Here is a 25344-nt window from a genome sequence, read left to right on the forward strand (position 1 = left end):
TGAAGGTTCACTCACCTGCAGCTAATAGGAAGGAAGGTGTGAGTCCCGTAGAACCTGGGCTGTGGTGAGCAAGATGAAAACCACGACATGGAAACGCTAGCAAAATTGGAGTCTTCTTGGAAATAACTAGGAATTGAATCCCTCGTCTTTCTGTAAAAACAAAACAAAAAAAACCCCGAGGTATCTACATAGAGAAATTGTTGGCTGAGGGAAAAAGACGAGATTGTGAGTCTGGACTGAAGTTGCCACCTAACAGAGCAGAGCTCCTGGCTGCAGTTTGTTTTGGGGTTTGAGGAGGGAAAAAAACCGGTTTGAGTGCAACCTGAATGGATGGCAACTTTCCAAACTGCTAATTGATTCAAGAAAAATCTTCCACAGACTGCTGCACTCAATTCCCAGGGATTGTTTCTGAATCTAAAAAGGAGGCTGTGAACGCTTGAGAGGCCAGGACAGGTCTGGTGCCCTGTTGTGGACCTGCTGGGTGAACTGAAGGCCTTTGAAGAACATCTCTAGTAAAGATCCTGCAGACTGACTGACTAGGACATCGGAATCGTGGGAGAACAAATGTGGCCAAGAGCCAAATGATCACGATTTTAGGCCTATTTAAAAAGTATAGTGTGTGCGTGCATGTGCTTTTTAGCTGCTGAGCCATCTAAGCTGGCCTTGCTTTTAGTAGCCAGCTTTACTTTAACTTTTTTTTTTAAGATTCATTTGTTTTATGTATACGAGTGCTCTATCTGCATGTACAACTTTCTGTGAGAAGAGGACATCAGATCCCACTCCAGATGACTGTGAGCCACCTGTAGGTGCTGGGAATTGAACTCAGGTCCTCTGGAAAAGCAGCCAGTGCTCTTAGCCGCAGAGCCAGCTCTCCGGCCCCAATTTAACTTTTAACATCCTCCTAACTGATAAACTTCCGAGAGCACCACAACGTTTAGCTCCATCGAGCCTACAGCTAAGACGGCTGTGGCAGCACATCTGAAGTGTGGAATTTCCCCACTTTGCAGTTTTGCTGTGGGGCCCATCTACTTGATATTCCCACGAATAAAACATGGCGATTTTTTTTATTTTGGGGCTACTGTTCTGTGACTAAACCTTTATGAGAACTCTTCCAGGTAGAACCAGGCATTTAGGATGAACTGACTCCTCCTTGTTCCTGGACGAGGCTGTTCTTTCCTATCAGCAGCTGGGAAGCAAACCCACCCAGGAGATGGCATTTTGGCGAGAAGAGTCTATATTAACATACAGAAATGACCACAGGCACAGCCGTAATCTACCGAATGTTCTCAGTCAGAAAAAATCCTAGAAGGGTGGCTTTCAGAGTTGTGTCCTGCGCCCACGACCAAAGCGTGCATCCTCGCAAGACTTGGCGTCCTGCACTATTTTTAAAACGCAAAGAAAAAAATTTTTTTGAAGTATCTTAAGAGTGTCATGAAACACTTTGTAGTTTCACTTCCTGTTTGGCTCCCTGCTCTGCTATGGTGGGCTTGTCTGGCTTTTGCTCCAGCCACACTGCTGCCTGAGAGGACAGACTTGAAAAGCCCAAAATGGCTGGCTAGCTCCAGCGAGCAATGGGCAGAGGGGAAGCTGGAGTTTGGAATGAACTGCATGGATTTAAAAAGAGCTCTAGGAAACCAGGCAGTGGTGGCGCACGCCTTAATCCCAGCACTCAGGAGACAGAGGCAGGCCTCTGTGAGTTCCAGGCCAGCCTGATTTACAGAGCTCCAGGACAGGCTCCAAAGCTTCATAGAGAACCCCCGTCTTGGAAGGGGGAAAAAAAAAAGAGCTCCAGGCCAGGAATGGTAGCTCACACCTTTAAACTGGTCTACATTAGTGAATTTGTGGTCAGCCAGGGCTATATAGTGAGATTTTGTTTTTTGTTTTATTAAGATGAAACAAAAATATCAGAGCTGAGTATGATAGTATATGAATCCTAGCACTTGGGAGATTGAGACAGGAATATTTTGAGCTGAGGTCAATCAATCTATGCTATCTAGTGAGACTACTTAAAACAAAAACAAACCAAAACCAGAAAAAGGGCTAGGCCAATGGCAGCTGTCCAAGCTCAGCCTCCAGAGGCTGGGATCACAAGCCTGCGCTTCCACCTTTCCAGGATTTTCCTTACAAATTCTAATGGAGAACATTTCTGAGTGCAAGTGCCCAGCAGGGCTTCTTTGAGTCTCTAAATAACTGGAGTCAGGTGACTTCTCTGTGCCTTTGAAAAGAGGGTGTGTGGGAAAGAGCAATTACTCTAGAACAAAGGTGGGGAGCAGAACACAATTGAAGCGGGTGGTGACTTTGTATAGGGGTTTTGTTGGCGATTGTGTATAGTAGTTTCACAGATCGTGCATAGCTCGCAATAACCTGTGCATACCTCATGAGTTGCTTGGTTTGCTAAGTGAATGCTTCATTTCATTGCCTCAGGGAGCCCCTGAGGAAATAAATGGTCTATGCTATAAATAAATGAAGATAACATTTTCTATCACTCTGAAATTATGAAATTGTAATTTCTTCTATGGCAACCCCATTGATGGTTTTATTTATATAACCATGTATGTGAGATCAATGAGTTGACTGAGGGGTGAGAAACTTGCTACCAAGGTGGACATGTCATAGGGTCACTCATGGAGCCCGGATGGTGGAGGAGAGATCAGACTTCCTCAAACTGCCCTTTGCCTTCGATGCTTGAGGTGTGTGTGGAAGGTACACACACGAAGTGAATAAGTAAATGTAAAACAAAAACTTCTTTCTTTTTTGGTTTTTCGAGGCAGGGTTTCTTTATGTAGCTTTGGATGTCCTGGAACTTGCTCTGTAGACCAGCTGGTCTCAAACTCTGCCTGCCTTTGCCTCCAATGCCTGGTTTGTTTATTTATTGTTGTGGTTTGAACCCAGGGCCTGACTATGCTAAGCTAGCTTTCCCGGTTTCTTTTAGGCTTATTTTAAAGAGGAAGACTGGGTTTCTGAGCCGTTTCTCAAGGTCATGAAGACAGCAAACACCTAAGACTGGATTCAGACAGTGCTCTGCTACTCAAACTTTGGCCTTGATTCCAAGGCAAAGCCAAATAACCATTCATATTTAACAAAGTCTATTGTCGGCAGACAATGCTGTCTTGTTCTGAGGCAAAGATATGGACTGACCTGAAGCTCTATCACAAAACCCACAGAATTGTCTCCAAAGTGTCAGAAAACTTTCTGATAAACTAACCTGCATTGTATCCCATGGATTTCAGATGGATAATGTAGTTCAGCCTGTGGTGGGCAGATCTGAACTGGTATGGAAGGACTTTCTTGTCATGTGGATGCCTCCTAAACAGTTCAGTGTAGCGATTACGCATCATGCATAGTGTATTAAGAATTATATACCACATGGTGGTAGTGCAAGCCCTTAATCCCAGCACTTGAGAGGCATGCAGATCTCTGTGTTTCAGAACAGGCTCTAAAGCTACACAGAGAAGTCCTGTCTTGGCCCCTCCCCCCCATACAAAAGAGGCAATCTCAAGTATACAGAAGGAGGCATGTGGCTTATATATAAAAATTATTTTAGGACTGAGTGTGGTGTCCCATGTGAAATTACCTGGCGTGAGTGAGAAGGAAATGTGGAACACGCAACAAACCCGCCTAGGAGTTTATGGGGAGGGGGGTGTTCAGGCCTAATGAAGGTCGGTGTGCAGACAGAGAGAGCTGAAGATGGCGCCTCCAGCTTTTAAGGTCTGCCTAGCGCATGCACACAGGAGGATGGTGTGGTTACGTCATATGCAGATGATAGAGCTTGTGCACGTGCACAAGGGCTCATGCAGCTGCTTCATACATAGATGATGCAACCATGTTGCACATGGGTCATGTGGGGTCCTTTAAGATTCCCAGGGCCATTAGGCACTTCTGCCTGAGGGATTATCCACATGGCATGGCCCTGGAACCTGGAAGTGTCAGCCATATTGTGTGGCTGAATCATTACACCATGTGTTTAGCACTGGGGAGGCAGAGACAGGTGGATCTCTGAGTTCCAGGACATCCAGGGTTACACACTTAGACCTTGTCTCAAAAACAAAATTATTATTTTACGGGACTTTAATGTCCATGGGTTTTGGTATCCATGGGAATTATGGATTCCATTATTGGTGGACATTATTGTTACTTTAAAATATTTTATTATTATTATGGGTGTTTTGGCTACATGTATGTATATGCACCACATGGATACACATTGAGGCCAGAAGAGGGTGTTGATAGTAGGCTTTATTTTAGGTCACCAACTAGCTCCCAAATCACAAATGACACAGAGATTTATTATTAGTTATAAATGCTCAGCCTTATCTTAGCTCTTACTTAAATCTGTTTCTCTTTATGTTTTGCCTTGGGGCTTCCTTACTTCCTTCCTGTCCTTTTTCCTGCTTCTTGTGTCTGACTGGCTTCTGGCCCTGGGTGTATCTCTCTCTTTCTCTCTTCTCTCTTCTTCTCCCAGTCTAGATTCTTCTTCCTCCTACTTGTTCTCTCTGCTCTTCAGCCCTGCCTATCCCTCTACTATTTAGCTATTTGCTGTTTAGCTTTTTGTAGACCAATCAGGTGCCTTAGACAGGCAAAGTAAAACAGCATAATTTCATAATTAAACAAATGCAGCATAAACAAATGTAACACACCTTTACATCATTAAATACAGCTTAAACAAAGGAAATACCAAGTTACATTTGCCTAGTTAAAGTAATATTCTTTGCTTAATTAAAATAGTATTCCACAACAGGTGTTGGATATTCTGTAACTGTAGTTACAGATGGTTGTGAGCCATCGTTCTGAGACTGTGAATTGAACCTGAGTCCTCTGGAAGAGCAATCAGTGTTCTTACCTGCTGAGCCAGCTTCCCTGGCCCTTTCCCCCCTGGTTTCTTGAGACAAGGTCTATCTATGTAGCCCTGGCTGGCTTGGAACTCACTATGTAGACAACAGGCTCGGCTCAAACTCAGAGATCCACCTACCTCTGCCTCTGGAGTGTTGCCATCAACAGCATATACCACCATGCCCACTGGTAGACATTATGCCAGCTATTAAGAGACAGCTATAGCTAGGCAGTGGTGGCACACGCCTTTAATCCTAGCACTTGGGAGGCACTGAAGCAGGTAGATCTGTGAATTCAAGGCCAGCCTGGTCTACGGAGAGTTCCAGGACAGCCAGCGCTACACAGAGAAACCCTGTCTTGAAAAAACCAGCAGAGAGAGAGAGAGAGAGAGAGAGAGAGAGAGAGAGAGAGAAGTCCTGGTGGTTCCTGTGGTCTAATTCTTACCTCTTAAGGAACAACTGCACTCTGGCAATCCCCCATCAGTTCTACAGTTGAGCTGCTTCTGTGCAGTTTGCACCTTGCATTCCACCTTGCCATCTTCCAGCACTGCCAACGGATTTCTTGGATTTCTTTCCGCAGAGCAACGTCACCCTTGCATCCTTCCACTAGACAAGGGCTCAAGGAGTAGCTAGCAGGCCAGAGCCAAGGGTGAGGGTGGAGGAGGACTGGCCCCAAGCTTGAGGTCCCACCCCAAATTGAAAGAGTTTTGTGTATCCTTCAATTCACTGGGGCGGCTTTCTTCTCTCTTGCACACAGCTCCACGTTTTAATGAACTGTAAAGTTCATTAAAATGTATTGATCCTTCCCCTGTATCTGTCCCATTCACGGTTACAGGAAGGTTTATAATTAAAAAGTACTTATCAGGAAAATACCAACCTGGGGCTGAAGAGATGTCTCAGAGGTTAAGAGCACTGCTGCCCTTCCAGAGGTCTTGAGTTCAATTCCCAGCAACTACATGGTGGCTCACAACCATCTGTAATGAGATCTGGTGCCCTCTTCTGGTGTGCAGGCATACATGCAGACAGAACACTGTATACATAATAAATTAAAAAAAAAATCTTAAAAAAAAGAGAAAATACCAACCAGAGACTAGTTGTGATTAAAATCAGGTGCACAAATCTTTAAACAAGCTTTTTTTTAAAATCAATCATGGTTTTTTTCCTTTTTTATATAAAAAAAGAATTTCATGTGACTTCTAACCTGCTGTGTAGTGAGGATGACCATGATCTTCTAATCCTGCCTCTACTTCCTGAGTATTAGGATTATAGACATGTACCACCATGCCCAGTTTTACGTGGTGCTGGGGAATGAACCCCTGGGCATCACATATGCTAAGTAAGTGCTTTACTACAAAACAAAATTCCCAGCCCAAGAAAAGTTTTAATTTGGAACAACTTAACATGTTGGGAAATAGGAGTCTAACACCTGGGCTGTTGCTGCGACTAAGACATTTAGATCTTTTCTGTCTTTCTTCCTTTCTTTCCTTTTTTTAAATTAAAAATGCATTTATTATTTTGTTTGAGATAAAATCTGAGTATTAGTTCCAACTGGCCTGGACTTGCTAAGTAGAACTAGCTAGCCTCAACTCTGTGTGATTCTCCTGTGTCTGTTTCCTAGGGTTACAGGTTATGTACATCCAGGCTTAGCTTTGTGGAATCCTTTGTGAAAATGCTTTCAGTATCAAATAGGTGTGCACAAGTAGAATTCATTAATCTTGATACATCACACCATTATGGGATGGTTATGCGATGTTGATTGTGTTTTTTGCTGGTCAGAGATCAGTGAGCATAGCGAACCCCTGGGAATTTAAGAAAACATGACCATTTCATGCCTTTGATACTAGTATTCCAGAAGCAGAGACAGGCAGATCTCTGTGAATTCAAGACCTGCACAACCAGTTCCCAACCAGCCAAGACTATAAAGCCCTGTCTAAAAGAAAAGAAATATTAGCCGGGTGGTGGTGGCGAAAAACAGCAACCACAACAGTAACCAAAAAGAAAAGAAAAGAGAAGAAAAAAGAAAGAAATATTGCTGTTGAGGGATGTAGCTCAGTTGTATGCATGAAGCCCTGGGTTTGCCCCCCAGCACTGCATAAAAACACAAAGGGGCTGGAGAGATGGCTCAGTGGTTAAGAGCGCTTTTAAGTTCTAGTCCTAACCTGTACATTGGGTCCTTTACAACTACCTGTAACTCTAGCTTCAGGGGATCTGATGCCCTCTTCTGGCCTCCATGGGCAGCTGTACACAGATGGAATGCTCCCTGTTCCCCACTGCACCTTAAAAAAGATCCACAAAACAATGACAAACCCTTTCCTTGTTCTATCGCTCTGTTTCTAGAGTTCCTGGCTTTCTTGGGCACAGCAGAACCTCACACAGGGCTGACCTTGGAAGTCCCACCAAGCAGCTTCATGGCAGTTAGCAGACTGGCTGGTGCAGACCCTGTGAGGTGTTAGGGGCTAGACAGTAAGGAAGAGGGGCTAAGCAGACAAGAAACTATGGGCCCAAGTTCCAGGATATCAAGGACAAGTGAAGGACACACATCTAAAGTGACTTTAGGAGGGACGGCTGCTCTGGATATGGAGCTGATGAAAGTCTGAGTTCTCTCAAATATGTCACAAACGGAATCAGTTTTGGGCTGGTGAGTCTGCTCCATTGGTAAAAATGCTTCCTGCACAGCCCTGGTAACTTGAGTTAGATTCCTGGGGCCCATGTGAATGTGGCTGGAGACATGTGACTCCACAAAACTGTTCTCTGGCCTCCACATATGCCTCTGTATCCACACATACATTATAAACACATGATCTAATTTTATAAATAAAATTGTAAAAACCGGTGTATTTTCCTTTTAGTTTTTGAGACAGGATTTCTTTGTGTAATCCTGGCTGTTTTGGACCATGATGTCCTTGAACTCACAGAGATCCTCCTGCCTCTACCTCTCCAGTGCTGGGATTAAAGGCCTGTGCCATCACTGCCTCACTGTACTTTTGCTGTGAATCTTAAGATGGATCTCTCTTATGAGTCATCACTGCAAAACACAGTGCTTGTTCCACAGGGCCCAAGAGTTTGGTTTGAGCTAAATATGTGTGACCATGACCAGGGAATACAGATTCAGGTTGTTCTGCTTGGCACTGCCCACCATGGAAGCAGTTATATGATAATTTTATAATCACAGAAGAAAGTATAATTCATTGCATTTACCAAAACAGGAAAGCCCTGCTGTTGGTCTCAGATGCTACCTAACAACATTCTTAGCTCTTGGGTTGGCAGAAGCTGGGGGCCCGCTAGTAAGTTAGTAAGTCACTGCACTCCAGAGCTTCACGTGGTAGTCAAAGTGATGCTAGGTCAGGTAGAGAGGCAGGGGATATATATCTTTTAAGGAACCAAAAAGCTTGGGATGGTAGCTCACAAAAGACACACTGAGACGGAAAGATTTATGAGTTCCAGGTCAACCTGGACTATGCAGAGTTCCACACATGTGGTATAGTGTGAAGCCCAGTCTCAAACAAAACAAAAACCACTAAACTAAGGGCCGGAGAGATGGCTCAGTGATTAAGGGTGTGTGCTGATTCTTTTAGAGATTGCTCAGTTCCAATCTCCCATGTGAGGAGTCACCACTGACTGTAACTTCAGTTTCAGGGGACTCTAGCTTCTTGGATACCTATACTCATGTGTATATGCCCCCACAGAGGCACACACACCACATACAAATATCCTAAGATAAATATTAAGAAACACCAGGCCCAAGAAACAGCACAACTCAAGGGAACTAAACTTTGCTCCAGATAATTTCAGCTCGAGATGTGCAGCATTCTAGCTCCTCAGGACCACAGAATTCCAGTCAGTGAATGAGTCTGCAGAACCTTCCAATAGGTGTTCACAGGTCCACTGACCTCTGCTATTGTTGGGGTACTTGTATCCCCCTAACTTTCTTCAATGAAATATGGTAAGAAGTAGGGCCTTATTCAGGTGTGTGGTGATGCAAACCTTTAATGCCAGCACTCAGATCTCTATGAGTCTGTTCTACATAGTGAGTTCTAGAACAACCAGAACTACACGGTGGGACCAGGTCTCAAAACACCAAAACCCGAAATAAAACCAAACAACAACAACACAAAGTGGGGACTCTGGGAGGTGGTTAGATTCTGAGGGTATGTCCTTTGTAAATGAGGTCAAGGCCTCTTCTATGAGACCCTTCAACTCTCTACCATATGAAGTTTTATTTCATCTCCTCTGGAGGATACAGTGGTAAACAAAGCCATGACCAGACATCGAACCTGCGGATAGCTTATTTTGTATGTGTGTGTGTAATGAGTATGTTTAGTTGTGTGCATGCGTGTGAGGACAACAGAAAACCTCGGGTGTTACTCCTCAGGTACTATTCATTTATTGTTTTATTACTTTCTAATTTTATGCGTGTGTGTTGCCTGCATATAGATAAGTGTAATGTGTGTGTACCTGGTACCCTCAGAGACCAGAGGAGGGAATTGGATCTCTTGGAACCTGAGTTACAGATTGCTGTGGGCTGCCATGTGGGTGCTAGGAATCGAACCCCTATCCTTAGAAAGACTATCAAGCACTCTAAACAGCTTAGCTATCTCTTCAACTCCCCAATTTTTTCTCTCTCTCTTTCTTTCCTTTTTTTTTTTTTTTTTTTGCGACAAGGTCTCATGCATCCTAAACTGATCTTAAACTACATAGATAAGGATGACTTTGAGAGCCTGATTTCTAAATGTTGAGATTTAGGCATGCTCCCTAAACACTGTTTTATGTGATGCTGGGGATCAGACCCAGGGCCTTGTGCATGCTAAGCAGGCTCTCCATCAGTTGAGCTATATATACTACCAGCCCTGTGTTCGTTTTCTTAGAAAAAGATTTCTTTATATGTATAAATGTTTTGCCTCATGTATGTGTACCACATGAATGCCTGGTGGCTGAGGTCAGAAGATGGCATCGACTTTCCTGGAGCTGGAGTTCTGGATAGTTGTAAACCCCTTGGGTGCTAGGAACAGAGCCCGAGACCTTTACCAGAGCAACAAGTGCCCTTAACTATGGAACCATCTTTCCAGCTCCCTGTACTCATTTTCCTTTACCTGGTTTTTAATACTCCATTGCCATTCCCAAACTATTCACAGGACGCATTTAACAGTAAGAAGATTAAGCACACTGGACTGTAAACTCCTGAATGGTAGTGAGTGGATTTAATTCGTTCTTGTATCTCTGTTGTCCTGAGTACAAACAGAAACGGGAATTTCCTTTTTCTCCCCTTCTTCTTTCTTTTGAAGGTTTATTTTTATGTGTATTGGTGCTTTTTGTTTGCATGTGTATAAGAGGGTGCCATATCCCTTGGAACTGGAGTTATAGAAAGGTGTGAACTGCCGTTTGGGTGCTAGGAATTGAATCCAGGTCGTCTGGAAGAGCAGCCAGTGCTCTTCACTACTGAACCATCTTCCCCAGCCTACCCCACCTCCTCTCTTTCTTCCTCTTTTTTTTTTTTTTTTTTTTTTTTTTTAGTTTTTTTCGAGACAGGGTTTCTCTGTAGCTTTGGAGCCTGTCCTGGCACTAGCTCTAGTAGACCAGGCTGGCCTCGAACTCACAGAGATCCGCCTGCCTCTGCCTCCCGAGTGCTGTGAGCCAGGATCCCACTGGGTTGCCAGACTGACATGGAATAGCAAAACAGATATGGAGTTACAAAATGGAAGGGATTTCACAAAAAAGGAAGAGAGATGTTGCTGAGTGGAGGAAGCATCAGGAAGCAAGGAAATTTAGAACGGTAGGTGGGTGGGTGACAAAGCTTCTCAATTACACAGTAGTACACGCCTACAATTTTTGTACTCAGGAGGTTGAGGCAGAAGAATCATAAACTTGAAGGAAATCAGCCTAGGCTATGCAATGTGTCCCTGTGTGATGGGGGACATGGCAATACAAACAAAAAACCCAAACAACAACAACAAATCCAAAACGTTTTAAGGAAACATGTTTGAAGAAATATTTTCCATCAGTTAAAAAAAAAGTGTACTTTTTTTTTTTGGAGTCCAGCCGAATGTGGGAAGGTGGCATGGTTGGGTCATAGTGGACACAAGGTACGATCGAGAGCAGGTAGAAGGCTCAGGCTCATTTTTGTTTACAGGCAGTTTGCACTTTTGTGTTCAAAGATCATGGAACAAAAATCATTTGCTGAATCAGCTGTATCAGGTAGCTCATGGAGAAGAGTGATAAACATCAATGAATTGTCACGGAATTATAACTACGCGGAGGAACAAGGATGACCTTAAATCTCTCGAGAGCGGTGGGCTGTAGCTCTCTGACCTTTCAGCCCAGTGTCTGGCACCTAACAGGAATTCGAAGTGTATTTAATGACTGATTATATCTAACAGGACGAAGAGGGAAGGATAATTGCAAATCACCGAGAATCCGCTTCAGGAATACAAAAATCGGAGGACTCCATACGCCTCTTTTCAGGTTTTCTGGCTGTCAGAAGCCATGAAAGCTCTAAGTCACGATCCTGTTCTCTAGTGTGGCCCCATCTGCCATTTCCGGATGAATACCCACCCACCCAAAGTACTTCCGGTCTCCAGCGCTGGACGCTGCAGAAAGGCAACTTTGCCTCTCAAGGATAAACATGGACCTTGGAAGTCGTTCCTGACCCGGACGGAGGCGAATTCAGGCGACAGCAGCCCCTTAATATTTTCGACACCTAACATTGTGCGGTAATCATTTCTCTCGCGAAGATCACAGGCCACCAACCTCTGGTGACGCCACTTCCGGTAACCTGGCGGTTGGCCAAATCCGGAAGTGATGTTAACTCCAGTTTGTTCCGGGAGGAGTCAAGGCTGATCTTACCATTTCCTCATTTAGCGATTAGAGCGCTCCGGAGCTGGAAAGGTGTAGTGTCTTAAAAAGAGTTGGGGATTTGGCAACTGAAAAGGCCAGTTAGATTTCAACTCACCACAACGTAATTTTTAGTTACAAATAATCCCAAATGTACCGGTCATATTTATACTAAAAAAAATTTCACCAAATGCCCAGCGTTTTATCTGGCAACTTTGATCTTGAGCATTCCTTTGTCCCGGAGTCAAATAGGGATCCTCTAGGCTTTTGCTCCTCTGTGAGATAGACTAAGTTTACCTAGAGCTGAGCATTGCGTGTTTAGCTAAGATGTGTTTAGCTCCAAACTCTTGGGATCTCTTACTTGAAAACCGGACATCCCATGGTGGGTGCCCTGTATATTCCTTTCACAACATAGTATTTTTCTTTCTTTTCTTTTTTTTGAAAGTTGGCTGTGTGCTACCTGGCTAACTGACACAGGTCTGGAAGTTGCACATTATTTAGGAGGGTGATAAATTGTTACCTGGAGTGTTCTCTGTTGCACTGGACAGAGCATCAGAAAGCCTGAGGTGTCAGGCAGAGTATCAGTCCTCCACTGTTATGGAGGAGTCCATGACTGATGCCCGGCAGGGGTGTCTCTCCCACAGAACTGTACTTTGCAAGTTCCCTGAAAGAATCAGGCTTAATTTCATCCCACCTTGCAAATGAGCTCAGTTTGAGAAAAGATATACTACACACTTGAGAAAAACTAGCACCCCAATTCCTAGACTCCTTCCTCTTCTATCCACTCTTACTGATACAGCTGTCTTCCAGCATAATGGTAGACATTTATTCTAGTAAGTATCTTTTTTAGGGGTTTTAATCTATCTCAGTGGTAGAGTGCATACTTGTTACATGTAAAACCCGGGTTCAGTCTCCAGTACTCCCCAACCCCCAAATTTAGATACTTTTTTTTTTAACAGATGCGTGCTTTGGTTTCATTGTCCCTGTATAGCTGCCTGACCTTTACCCCAAGACCTTCTCTGTTTTTCACTCTGTCCAGTGGGAAAATGATTGTTTGGGCACAGTTAGGAGCCTGGCCTTTGCCTGCTCCAGCACTGGGCTGTTTCTGCTGTGAGTGGTGTAACTCAGAGCTTGTTTTGCTGTTATGGAGCCAGAAAGGGGTGTTCCTGGCAAGCTGACCCTGTCCAGCTGTGTGGGTAGAAGGGCACCTTTCCTTGTGCTGTAGATTGAGCCTCATAGCACATGTCCACCTGCATATGACCTGGGGCTTGCCAAAGGGCTCACCTTGAGTTCAGTTTTGTAGCTACTCCTGATTTGTGCCCGGACTTTTGATGAACTGGTCTTGAGTGCTGAGAATCCTCAGGTTGTGTGCACCGATAGCTGGTAGCCTTTCTACACAGAACCAGCAGTCCCAGACTAGTCTTCTGAGCTAATGCAATAGAGCAGGCTAGAGGTCAGTGGGCTTGGGGTCAGTTGGTGAGACAACCAACAACCTTTCTCTCTTTTCTTCTCTCTCTCTCTCTCTCTCTCTCTCTCTCTCTCTCTCTCTCTCTTTCTTTTCTTGCAGTAGAAATGGTAAAAAGATAAGGCAGAAATGCCAGAAAGGGGCACAGTCTTGGTGTGAGAACGTAGAAGCAGAGGTGTGGGAAAAGGGTGGGTGGTGCAGGGGACCACTGGGAGGAATAGCTGCCCTTGTGAATGATTAACTCCCAGCCAGAGGAGGTGACTCAGTAGGAGGGTCCACGGAATAGGAACTTTGGACTTGGGACAGAGTGTCTAGAAGACGGTGTGTGGCCTACAGAGGAATAGGACGTGGCTGGGCATCAGGGCTGGGCTTGCAGGACTGGAGTAGTGTCAGGGTGCCTGCAGGCTTCATGGATTCTTAGCTTTCATTTCAGATGGCTCACTCTTGCAGCCATGGCTATGGAGTCCACCAGTCCTGAGGTCTCAGTAGGGTGGTCATGATGGTGGGGTTCTGTCTGTGGCCTCACTCATTCTCCTCCCTCTCCAGGCAGCTATGGATACAAGGCTGGGCTGAGAGAAGCTGGGGCATGGCTGCAGCCCTCCCAGTCCTGCCCTGTCTCCTCCGAGCTCCGTCACGTCCTTTCCTCTGGGGTCCTCCGGTGGCCCGAATGTCCAGTGGTATGGCCTTGGCAGAACAGGCACGACAGCTATTTGAGAGTGCAGTGGGTGCTGTGCAGCCAGGCCCCATGCTGCAAAGGGCGCTGTCCTTGGATCCTAGTGGCAGACAGCTGAAGGTGCGGGACCGGAGTTTTCAGCTACGGGAAAACCTCTACCTAGTGGGCTTCGGCAAGGCTGTACTGGGCATGGCAGCTGCAGCCGAGGAGCTACTGGGCCAGCATCTTGTGCAGGGTGTGATCAGCGTTCCCAAGGGGATCCGAGCTGCTATGGAGCACGCTGGGAAGCAGTAAGACTTTATGGGGGGTGGAAGGTTCCTCTCTACTGCCCCTTGAAGGCAAACCTCTCTGTTTCTCTTTAGCCTCCCTATCTCCTGGGTCTGGCCTGGTTTCAAGATGGGCGCTGTGGGCTATCTCTCTCATGTCACTCTCCCTGTACAGCCAAGAAGTTAGGTAGGAGGAGAGGAGCCCACGCCATCCCTTCCCTGTCTGCTCTCTCCTCAGAGAGATGCTGCTGAAGCCACACAGCCGCATCCAGGTGTTTGAGGGTGCAGAGGACAACCTACCGGACCATGATGCACTGCGGGCTGCCCTGGCCATCCAGCAGCTGGCAGAGGGGCTCACGGCCGATGACCTGCTGCTTGTGCTCATCTCAGGTGTGGGTCCCAGCTGACAGGGGGTGCCCCAAATACCAGATTCCTGAGAAGTTCATCTGAGCCTCCATGGTCACAGGGCAAAGTTGGAACCAAGGGAAACAGTGAGGTGCCTAGAGGGTACCTTGTGGGTGGTGTCAGGGCAGTCATTTATCCTGAACTTTGATGGTGAGGGCACACTAACACGCTAACACATGTCAGAACCTTTGGAAAATGTTGCTGTATGCAACGGTGTCACCTGGGCTTCACAAACTGAGTTTCCAGCCCCCACAGAACTCTATTTGGTTGTTTGCTGTTTTTTTTTCTTGCTCTTACTTATTCCATGCTTTAAAAAAAGTGTATAATTTTTTTTGGTGCTGGGGATCGAGTTTAGGTCTTCACACTGGCTAGGCAAACACTCTCCTACTGAGCTATATACATTAGCAGCCCTCCTAGCATCTTCTGGGATCTGGAGTACCCCAGCTAGGGGAACAACTTCACTCCATGTCCACAGGGGGGCACTGTAACTACATTGTCTTAGTCCACTTCCTGCGTTCTACCTGGTTCCCTTCTCCCCAACACTCTCGTTGCTTCTACAGGTGGGGGTTCCGCCCTGCTGCCTGCTCCCATCCCGCCCGTCACTCTGGAGGAGAAACAGATGCTCACCAAGCTGCTGGCAGCCCATGGAGCCACAATCCAGGAGCTGAACACCATCCGGAAGGCCCTGTCCCAGCTGAAGGGTGGAGGGCTGGCTCAGGCTGCCTATCCTGCTCAGGTGCAGTCATCACTTTTTCTGCCAGCCCTGGGTTCCCACAGGTGACAGGGAAATGGAAGCTAAGTCCAACGTACAAGTTGGCAGGGACCTCAACGGGAAAGTCCTGGGAGGAGGCCAAAGGCGGTGAGAGGGTAAGGAAGCATGCCAGGTGGTGTGCACCCAGGACCAGTTTGTTCGTAAGGGCCCTGGGACAGAGAGGAGTCAAGATTGAGCCTTATTTTGTGTCCTTTGTTTAGGTGGTAAGCCTCATCTTGTCAGATGTGATTGGGGACCCTTTGGAGGTGATCGCCAGCGGCCCTACTGTAGCCAGTGACCACAGTGTGCAAGACTGCCTACAGATTCTTAATCGCTATGGTCTTCGTGCTGCTCTGCCACGTTCTGTGAAGACTGTGCTCTCTCGAGCTGACTCTGACCCCCGCGGGCCACATGCTTGTGGTCATGTCCTCAATGTGATCATCGGCTCTAATTCTCTGGCACTGGCTGAGGCTCAGAGGCATGCTGAGGTGCTGGGCTACCATGCCATGGTGCTGAGCACAGCCATGCAGGGCGATGTAAAAAGCGTGGCCCAATTCTATGGGCTGCTAGCCCGGGTGGCTGCGGCCCGTCTCACTTCACCCATAGCTGGGCATCTTTTGGAGGAAGAGGCAAAACTCCATCAGCTGGCAGCTGAGCTCCAGCTCCCAGACCTGCAGCTGGAGGAGGCTCTGGAAAATGTGGCAAAGGCTAAAGGCCCAGTCTGCCTCTTGGCTGGTGGTGAGCCCACGGTGCAGCTGCAGGGATCTGGCAAGGGTGGTCGGAACCAAGAACTGGCCCTGCGCGTGGGAACAGAGCTGGGCACACAGCCACTGGGGCCTATTGATGTGCTATTTTTGAGTGGAGGCACTGATGGGCAGGATGGGCCTACAAAGGTGGCTGGAGCCTGGGTCATGTCTGATCTTGTCAGCCAGGCTGCTGCTGAAGGCCTGGACATAGCCACCGTCCTCTCCTGCAATGACTCCTACACCTTCTTTTGCAGCCTCCAGGGTGGAACGCACTTGCTGCATACAGGGTTGACAGGGACCAATGTCATGGATGTCCACCTCCTGATTTTTCGTCCTCAGTGATGGCATATTTGAGAATATATAAGGAGCCTACAGGGGAAGGGTCTCCTGGGAATATCCAGGGCTGGTTCCTAGGTCCTCGTTGTGTTTTAGGACTCCCTGTGCCCTTAGCCTGGCTCCTTTACTGCTCTACCCACCTCCCTCGATCTTCTCCATATTCATTCCCCCGACCAGATTCTTCCCCCCTACTTCCTGTCATGTCAGCAAGCCCAGAAGAAGCCCGAAGAAGCTCCTTGGCCCGTTCCCAGTCCTGATTTTCTCCCCAGACCCCATCTGTCCAGGTCTTAGCCTTCCATGGAGTGAAGCTAGGGAGCTTGAAAATAAAAAGGAACATTGTGGGAGTCTCAGCTCATCTCTCAGTGCTTCTCTGGTGTAGAGCTTTGAGTAGCTGCTGGGAAGGGGACCATGCTGGTGCCAGTATCTCACAGGGTTACTCACCCCCTTCGCTGTGGGGCACACTCAGGGTCTGTTGATGGGAATCTGTGAGGGTTGACCATGCCCCTAGCAGCCTCAACGTGGGTGAGCAGGAGAGGTGTAAGGACTGTGACCTATTCAACCATGACTCCCTGTGGCAACCTGGCTGTGGTTTCTCCTCTCCTGCTGTAGCCTGGCTGGGCAGCAGTTTTTCTATTTGCTACCAAGGATATCCCTTCACTATTTGGACCACTCTTAGCTTTCATCCTTTATCTTATCAAGGGGTTTCTTCAGGATGCAGGGCATTAAGCTTGTTCTCTCATACCTGTCCCATTTCCCCAGGCTAAACATGCCATGTTCTGTACACGTCATGTTCCGTGTATTCTGGGTACACAGCCAGGGTCCTGGTGCCAGCATTTTAGTACATGTCTCCAGGACTCAAACAGTAGGGTTCAACAGTCCTTCACCCCGTCCCGTCACAGCTGTCAGAAGTGAGTCCCTTGGGTTGGTCTGCAGCCACTGGTCTGGCTGTCATTGAGCTTCCTTGCTCAGTATCAGAGCTCTCCGTTGGCTTTCCTCACCGTGCGCCACGGCTCCAATCCCTATATGAGTGAGCAGTAGAATCACATAGGAATAAAAAGCCATAGAGAACAGTGAGGCCTGGAACTGCTCCTATGGGCCCTTCTTCCACTGTGAGGGTGTGTGGGGCCCTGGGTCAGAGCTGAGGTGTCCTGGGAAGAGCCACCCTTCACCATGGGCTCTGGACAGTCTGGCAAGCAGTTGGACTATGACGCAGAGACCTAGATCCTGCATGTTCCAGGTATGGGGAGAGGGAGGCAAGGCAAGCTGCCTCTGAGGACCAGAGAGGTTTAGAGAAGTGGAATTGTGTGTATCATTTTCTTTCCTGGTGTAGAAGGTCAAAGTCTCAGGGGATTTTGTCTCTACACTGGTGTTCTGGCATCCGCTAGAGGGGTCCTGTCTCTGTGTGCTTGACCATGGAAATGTATACCCGTTGGACACCAAGTTGTAGGCAAGAACTTCAAGAGGAGAGGGCCAGGGACCAAGGACTTGTCTTTGTGTGGTGATCATGTGGGCACTGGACACTGGTGTCAGAATGCGTGTGCAGTCCCACAGGTGCTTTTCAGAGTAGGGTCGCTTGTGGGTATGGCTGCCACCATTGTCTATTAAGGGTTTTACATATGGGCAGAACTTGCCGGAGCTCCCGTTGCCTACCTTTGTCCCTCTCCTGTATGCTTTTAGAGTCTGGGGTCTAGGATCTGAATTGGGCCCCCTTAGAGCAAAACAGTTGGTAGGCTTAACTCACTGTATTTGCTCACCTATTTGGTCAGTCAGGATGATGAAAATATGCAAATTCCTCACAGCTACTGCTCAATGGGACCTTCTCCCCTCCATCAGTGTCAATTATGAAGCCGGGCCTGGCGACACAGGCCTATATATCCCAAGGTACTTGAGAGGTAGGAGGACTAGCCTGGGCTACAGAGAGAATTCAATGCCAGCCTAGGCAATGAAGTGAGATCCCATTCCAAAGAGCTTTAAAAAGAAACCTGGGAATATAGTCAATGGTTCTTGCTATTCTAGCATGTGTGAAGTCCTAGTTCAGTTCCCAGCACTGAAAAGTAAAATAAATGAATGAATAGCTAAATACACATGAGTCTTATCAATTATGGATTATTGAAGGTACGCCCTTACTTTGAATTTTGGCTGTCATCTCTCCTGACTCAGGTTTTTGCTGCCCAAGTCCCCATTTCATCTTCATGTGGTGATGCTAGGGGATTGTTCCACGAGGGTGTCCAGCCCTCCTTATCTTAAAGTCTCCTCATTCTTAGACCTTGGCATGAGCTGTGGGGTCTGGAGAGTCTTTTGGGGTTAGCTTAGCTAAACCCATTTGTCCTGTAGCTGGAGAATGAGAGAAGATGGTCTATCTGGAACAGTACAGCAAGTTAGTCACAGGCCCAGCACAAGGACCTGGTCTGTACCTTTCTGGTTGTTCTCTGTTGCCTTTTGGGGCTCAGATACCCTGAGGCCAACCTAAGACTCAGGCAGAGTTAGGGGGATGTACCTTTGCTTTCCTTGTTGTCCCTTAGGTGTTGGAGGACGGTCATACGACCATACCCAGTCTCTTCAGGGATCCCTAAAGCAGATTTGCTGGTCTCTTTGTGGATGGAAGGGCAGCGTGGTGAGTGATCTGGTAGGAAACCCCATGCGTGTAAATGGTGGACTTCTACCTGAGTGCGTATGTGTAGGTGTGTCTGTCCAGCGGAATCTCCAACCAGCCACTGAGCAGGCCTCCTCTACACTGCTCCATTCCGAGATGAAGGCAGTTTGGTGTGGTTAGAATGTTGGGGATGTTGTGGGCAAGGAGACCTACATCTGCAAGGCTGGCAGATGTAGGATCGCAAAGAGCCTCGTGGGGGAGTTAACCTTACTCTGATAACAGAGGCAAGGCTCATGAAGATTTTAGCAGGGGGCAAAGCCAAGAGGACATGGCAGGATTGGTGCAAGAGGGCAGGGAATGAAAGTTTGTGAGAAGGTAGGAGGGTTCCAGGCGGAGAGACACAGCATGTGGCTTCCAGCACTTCCTCCCTTCCTCCCTCACCTTTGCAAGTTCCTTATGACCTCATCCCTGTAGTCTTCGTTTAGCCTTGGCAACTCTGTTCTATTTTTATTTTTTTTGAGACAGGGTAACTATATAACCCCAGCTTTCAACTCACAGAGCTCCATCTGCCTCCGTCCCTGGGACTGTCATCAGTGCCTCGAGAATGTGGGTAGAGAGACTGTACAGTTAGTGTACCCATTAGAGGGTGTGGCGTCTGTGTTCATATAAAAATTTCACTAGGAGACATTAGAGTGGGAGTCAGTTCTAGACCCTTGTCCTGGCCCCACTACCTTTCTTTCCTCCTTTTCTGTTGTAGACAGTGTTGTGCCCTGCTTACCTCTGTAGCAGGTGGATTGCTATGGGAAAGCTCCATGCAAACAGGAAGCCCTGGGAGAGAAAGTGGGAAAAAGGGGCTAGACAGATGGGGCTGTAGAGACGGCAGCTCTTCCAGAGGGCTCGAGATCGGTTTCTAGCCTCCACATGGCAGCTGTAATTACAGTTCTAGGGACACAGCACTCTCTTCTGGTCTCTTTGAGCACCAGACATACATGTGATGTACATACATACATACAAAAATGCAGACAAACCACTTATATATATAAAATAAAAAATTCAGATATTAGTATCTTTCAAAGATACCTGTAAGGAGATCTCAGTTTAGAGAGGCCCTCTTCTTGCCAGAAAGGGCCACGATTAGAGCCAGTAGGACATTGGTGTTCATGCCCTGAAGCCAAGCAAGCCACCTGACACCTGTGTCCTCTGACATTAGAATGACATTAGCTGGCTCTTTTTTTTTAAGACACAGTCTCATATAGCCCAGGTTGGCCTTGAACTTGAGATATAGCCAAGGATGACTTTGAATTTCTCCATCTCCCTTTCTCTAGCTCATGAGTCCTGGGATCGCAGATGCATGCCATCATCACAATTTTATGTGGTGTTGGGGATCAAATCCAGAGCCTGATGCCAACTGAGTTACATCCCCAGTTCCCCCTCCTTAGTGTGTATATGTCTGGGAGTGTCTGCCAGCTATGTCTCCAGTTCAGGGATGGTATTTGAGGTCCAGGATCTGAGGGGGGCTATCTGGAGCGCGAGTCAGCTGCCTGTCTTGCGGGAAGATGGTCCCCTGATGTCTCAGGGAAAAAAAGGCAGGGAAGCCTGCCTCCCTCTGAGTTTGGTTCATGTATGAGGAACATAGGCCCAGTTAGGGAGGAGACGGCTGGCTTGACCCCAGGCTGGGTTATGATTTGGAGTATGCTAGGAGAGAAGATGGGTTATCCATGTGGGGGAAAGGGGTGAGCCCTAACACTCAGTGACTTAGGCAGACATGAGATAGAACTGCAGTAAGCTGTCCACAGCCTGGGAGGGGATAGTTTTTCCCCTGGTAAGCACTCTTGCTGGTCCTGAGGCTTTGCTTGTCCTCCCTCCCTCTGGCTTAGGCTGGCCTGTAGTGACTGGAGGGTGTGGGCAGAAAGTGAGTATTTGGTCTGTAGCAGCTACACCAGCTTCATCTGGGTGCAGTGGTGGTAGGCTTGGTAGCAGCAGCTGCTGCTCTGTTAAAATGAAATTCTGGACAAGGGTGAGGGAGAATGAGCCTCTGTGAATGTGTGCCCTAGGTACTCAGTCCTTAGGCTACCACCCCTAGTAACTCCGATTCAGGATCATATCCACCTTCATGATCTGGTCCACTACTAGCCCTGGGTGTTTCGGGAGCTGTAGGATCTGGTCCTATCCCAAACAGGCAGCCTGAGACCCCCCCCCCCCCCCAGAATGCACCCCATTGGATCACCACTCTCCTACCCTTTTCGGGCTCTCCTGAAACCAGCAGAGCCCTTGGGACTATGAACTTTTCAGTCTTGGACCCAGTCAGAACTAGCTCTGTGCCCCAGTTGAGAAGGGGGCTCGGGCGGCTTAGCCCCTGTCCTTTCTGTCCACTCCCGCTCACCACCCAGTTTTAGGCTCTAAGCTTCTTGTGGTGGCTCCAGGTTGTCCCAGAAAGTGCACTTGTAGCTTCTTCACCCAAGAGCCAGGGCTCTGTCTCCACCTGCTTTCCCCTCCTCCCCCCACCCATCCCACAGAACCCGATACCTTTCTGTCTCTCCCAGTCCCAGTAAGTCAATTGCAGGAACATCTGTTCCCTGGCCTCAGATGCCGTTCGCAACTCTGGGGAATGCTGTGCTGGGCACCGTGTCTGGGCGGGAGCTGGTCAAAGACTCATTGAGAAGGGAAACATGTCCCGTTTCCCAAGGCTTTGTGAGTCTGAGGGTCAGTAGCTTGGAGGAAAACCGCGAGCTGGTGATAGGGGAAAGAGCTCTGCCCCGCCCCCCTCCACCTGGGCAAAAGAAGCAGCCCAGCACATTCCGACCTACAACTAACCCCGGGACAGACACTTGTGAGGGTCACAACCCGGTTAGTGCGGCTGATGCCCCCTGGCAATCTCCTAGCTGCAGCCCAGCTAGAGGCAGGGAGGACTGGGCGTAGACTCAAACCTTCAGGGGTGCGCTGTTCTGGGTGTCCCAGCCTCCCCCTTCACTCTGTCGGGTCCCCCAAGGTTTCTCTCAGACTTGGGCCATCAGCAGGAGCTGGGTACCAGGGCAAGGACAGCCTGCCAGCTCCTAGCTAGCCTTTCCCCCCATCCTGCTCTTGCTGACCGATAGGGCACCTGCGGCTAGCACTCTGATGCTTCCGTTGCCCTGGGCAGAGAAGTGATGTGGCCCGGACTGCCCACTGTCCCCACCTGCCCGCCCCCAGGGCTTCGACTGCCCCGCGCCTGTGTCCCCGAACCCCCAGCTTACCTCAGTGGCGCTGTCTCCTCACCAGAGGCTCTGCAGTGTGGGAACTGTCCCGAGGAGCCGGTTCTCAGCTGAAACAAAGAGGTGGGGGAGAAAGAGGGGGGGCAGCGGGAGAGGGTGAGTGAGCAGGCGAGGAGTGAGGAGTGGAGGCTGGAGGGGGAAGAGAGAAGGGAGAGGGTGAGGAGAGAGGGGAGGACAACGAGCCACCACTGCCTCTGCCGAGAGAAAGACCGACTCGACTCCCCGAACTGGAGGGCCAAGAAAGGAGGGAAGAGGAAATGGGGAGGGGGCCAGGCCGAGAGGAAAGGGGAGGGCGGGGAGCAAGAACTGGGTGAGGGGATTGGGGCAAGTAAGGGGATGTGGGCAGAAGAGGGAGCATTGGGGGAGGAAGGACTGCAGTAAGCGGAGGGGTCCCACCCCGTCCCATGCCAGGTTCTGATCTGAGACTTGAATGGGTAAAAAGCTATGCAAGAAAGGTGGGGGGGGGGGGAATGGCTGGGAGAGAGACCTGCCAGGCAAAGGACAAGGGCTGGTGGGCTGGCTTGGGAGGCCAGGGCCAGCCACAAAGGCTTGAGAACAAAGGTGTCTGAGGGGAGGAGTAGGACCCCTGCTGACCGCAGGTGCACCAGCCCTGAGCACACAGAGGAGTGTCCCGAATCTTCGACAGGCAGGTTCACTCGGCTGCCCAGGCTGGAGTGGCCCCTTAAGGTCCAGGGTCTGGGGGAAAAGGCAGGACTCCGTTTCTTTGGGAGCGAGCACCCTAACCCACACTCAACAACTGACCACACATCAGGATGCTGGTGTCACTGCCTTTGACGGGGGAAGGGGAGGAGACAGTTCATCCGGAGGGAGTCCGAGGGGCCCCATGGGAGGAGCAGAGGATGGTGGGCATATGGAGGAAGCTGAGTGATGGGGACCCAAAGCAGGGGAAGAAGCAGTAAGGAGTGGACACAGACCCGTCCTCACAGACGCACCTGGACCTGAGGCCTCCCCCTCCACCCCATGTGCGTCTTGGGTTGCCTAATGCAGACAGGTGAACTGATGATCTTCGCTGTCACCCCCTTGCTGCCCAACACAGCTGTGACAGGCAAGGGCACTGCGTGGGAAGTGGCCTTGGCTGGCTGGGCTCAGCGTGTGGTAATGCTGGTGGAGGGAGGTGAGGGGGCCTGGGTAGGATTCAGGTCCCCTCCTGGGTTCCGAAGTGCTGGAGTTCCAGCTGCCTTTCCTTCTGCACATGCCCGCCAAAGAAAGTTCTCTTCTTGTCCACCCTGAGCATCCTCAGAGTCTTTTTCTGGAGCAAGAGGATGGAGCATGTGAAGCTATGGTGGTGGCTGGGGGGAGAGATAGCCCTCAAGCTCCACCCAGCAGGGTCAACATCACCTGGCTGTCACAAAAGTCTTCTCCAGGAACCTGGAGCCTCATCATCAATGATGATGATGGTAATAACATAACAATAATTTTTAGCGTTAGGGCTGGAACCCTGGACTTTGCATATGAAAGGCAAGCATGCTACCACTGATCTGCATGCCCCGTCCTTGTGTGGGGTGACCAGCAAGTCCCTGGGATTCACTTGTCTCTGCCTCCCAGTTGCAGGGATTCTAGGTTCATAGCCCCCAACCCCCTGGCTTTTATTCAGACCCTGGGCATCTGAATTCTGGTCTTCATGCTTGCCCAGCAAGTGCTTCACCTACTGAGCCTCTTCTCTAGCTCCTGGCCATCATAGTCATCCTCAGGATCACCGCCATCACTGTCATTGTTATTCTTTTTTTTAATTAATTTATTTATTAAGGATTTCTGCCTCCTCCCCGCAACCGCCTCCCATTTCCCTCCCCCTCCCCCGATCAAGTCACCCTCCCTCATCTGCTCGAAGAGCAATCAGGGTTCCCTGACCTGTGGGAAGCCCAAGGACCGCCCACCTCTATCCAGGTCTCCTAAGGTGAGCATCCAAACTGCCTAGGCTCCCCCAAAGGCAGTACGTGCAGTAGGATCAAAAACCCACTGCGATTGTTCTTGAGATCTCAGTATTCCTCATTGTCCTCTATGTTCACCTAGTCCGGATTTATCCCATGCTTTTTCAGACCCAGGCCAGCTGGCCTTGGTGAGTTCCCGATAAAACATCCCCATTGTCTCAGTGTGTGGGTGCACCCCTCGCGGTCCTGAGTTCCTTGCTCGTGCTCCGTCTCCTTCTGCTCCTGATTTGGACCTTAAGATTTCTGTCCCGTGCTCCTCTGTCTCTGTCTCCTTTCATCGCCTGATGAAGGTTAATATTCATGAGGATGCCTATGTGTTTGTCTTTGGGTTCACCTTCTTATTTAGCTTCTCTAGGAACAAGTATTATAAGCTCAATGTCCTTTATTTATGTGTCATTGTTATTCTTATTGGAGATAGGAACTTACTAAGAAGCTAGGCTGGCCTGGGACTCTCTGTGCAGTCCAGGCTGGACTTACAGTCCTCTTGCTTTAGCCTATAGACATGCACAATTATGCCCGCTATTTTAATTTACTTTTTATTTATGAATTATTTAGAACGTAACGTTGCCAGAACAAGAACAGTATACATGATACCCATATAGTTTTTATTTTTTGAGATAGGGTTTCTCTATGTAACAGTCCTGGCTGTCCTGGCATTCACTGGCCTCAAACTCACAGAGATCCACCTGCCTCTGCCACCCGTGTTGGGCTTAAAGGCATGCAACACCACCTCCCAGCTGGGGATATATTTATATATTTTTCTGAGACAGAGTCACACTCTGTAGCCCAGGCTTTGCTATGTAGCTAAGGCTGGCCTTGAACTTGCAGTGATCCTCCTGCCTCAGCTTCTCCAGTGCTGGCATTATAGATACAAGACATTGTGTCAGCCTATTCAACTATTCTTTTTTTATTATTTTGATTTTTTTTTATTCAAGACAGGGTTTTTCTGTGTAATGACCCTGGCTGTCCCAGAACTCACTTTGTAAACCAGGCTGGCCTTGACCTCACAGAGATTTACCTGCCTCTGCCTCCTGAGTGCTGGGAATGAAGGTGTGCACCACCACACCTGGCTCTACTTTGATTTCTTAAAAAACAGCTCCTGCATGTATGTCTGTGGACCACATGTGTGACTGGCATACATGGAGGCCAGGAGAGTGTAATAAATCCCTAGAACTGGAGTTGCAGGTGGTTATGAATTGTCATGTGGGTCCCGGGAATCAAACCCGGGTCCTTTGCCAGAGAGCATCTAGTG

General features: G+C 48.5%; 1 protein-coding gene across 2 annotated transcripts; it reads left to right on the forward strand.

Annotated features, from left to right (window-relative positions):
• The first annotated feature begins 11350 nt into the window (after window positions 1-11350).
• On the forward strand, window positions 11351-16649 carry Glyctk (glycerate kinase). 2 transcript variants are annotated; one of them, XM_075964789.1, is made up of 5 exons: window positions 11351-11711; window positions 13669-14085; window positions 14300-14451; window positions 15027-15202; window positions 15439-16649. In XM_075964789.1, the coding sequence occupies exons 2-5, from the start codon at window positions 13709-13711 to the stop codon at window positions 16303-16305; spliced, it is 1572 nt and encodes a 523-aa protein (XP_075820904.1). In that variant the 5' UTR covers window positions 11351-11711; window positions 13669-13708; the 3' UTR covers window positions 16306-16649. The 2 variants fall into 2 exon arrangements, with proteins under 2 accessions (XP_075820904.1, XP_075820903.1); XM_075964788.1 differs by lacking the exon at window positions 11351-11711 and having other exon boundaries at window positions 13435-14085.
• Window positions 16650-25344: the final 8695 nt, after the last annotated feature.

This window comes from Microtus pennsylvanicus, chromosome 3, assembly GCF_037038515.1.
Source record: "Microtus pennsylvanicus isolate mMicPen1 chromosome 3, mMicPen1.hap1, whole genome shotgun sequence".
Taxonomy (NCBI): Eukaryota; Metazoa; Chordata; class Mammalia; order Rodentia; family Cricetidae; genus Microtus; species Microtus pennsylvanicus.

Bases quoted from the DNA above. Each gene is read 5' to 3' on its own strand.
- Glyctk (XM_075964788.1), top strand. From the start codon at position 13,619: ATGATGGTGGGGTTCTGTCTGTGGCCTCACTCATTCTCCTCCCTCTCC. The intron at 14,452-15,026 runs GTGTGGGTCCCA...TTGCTTCTACAG, and splicing joins GCTGCTTGTGCTCATCTCAG to GTGGGGGTTCCGCCCTGCTG. The intron at 15,203-15,438 runs GTGCAGTCATCA...TCCTTTGTTTAG, and splicing joins AGGCTGCCTATCCTGCTCAG to GTGGTAAGCCTCATCTTGTC.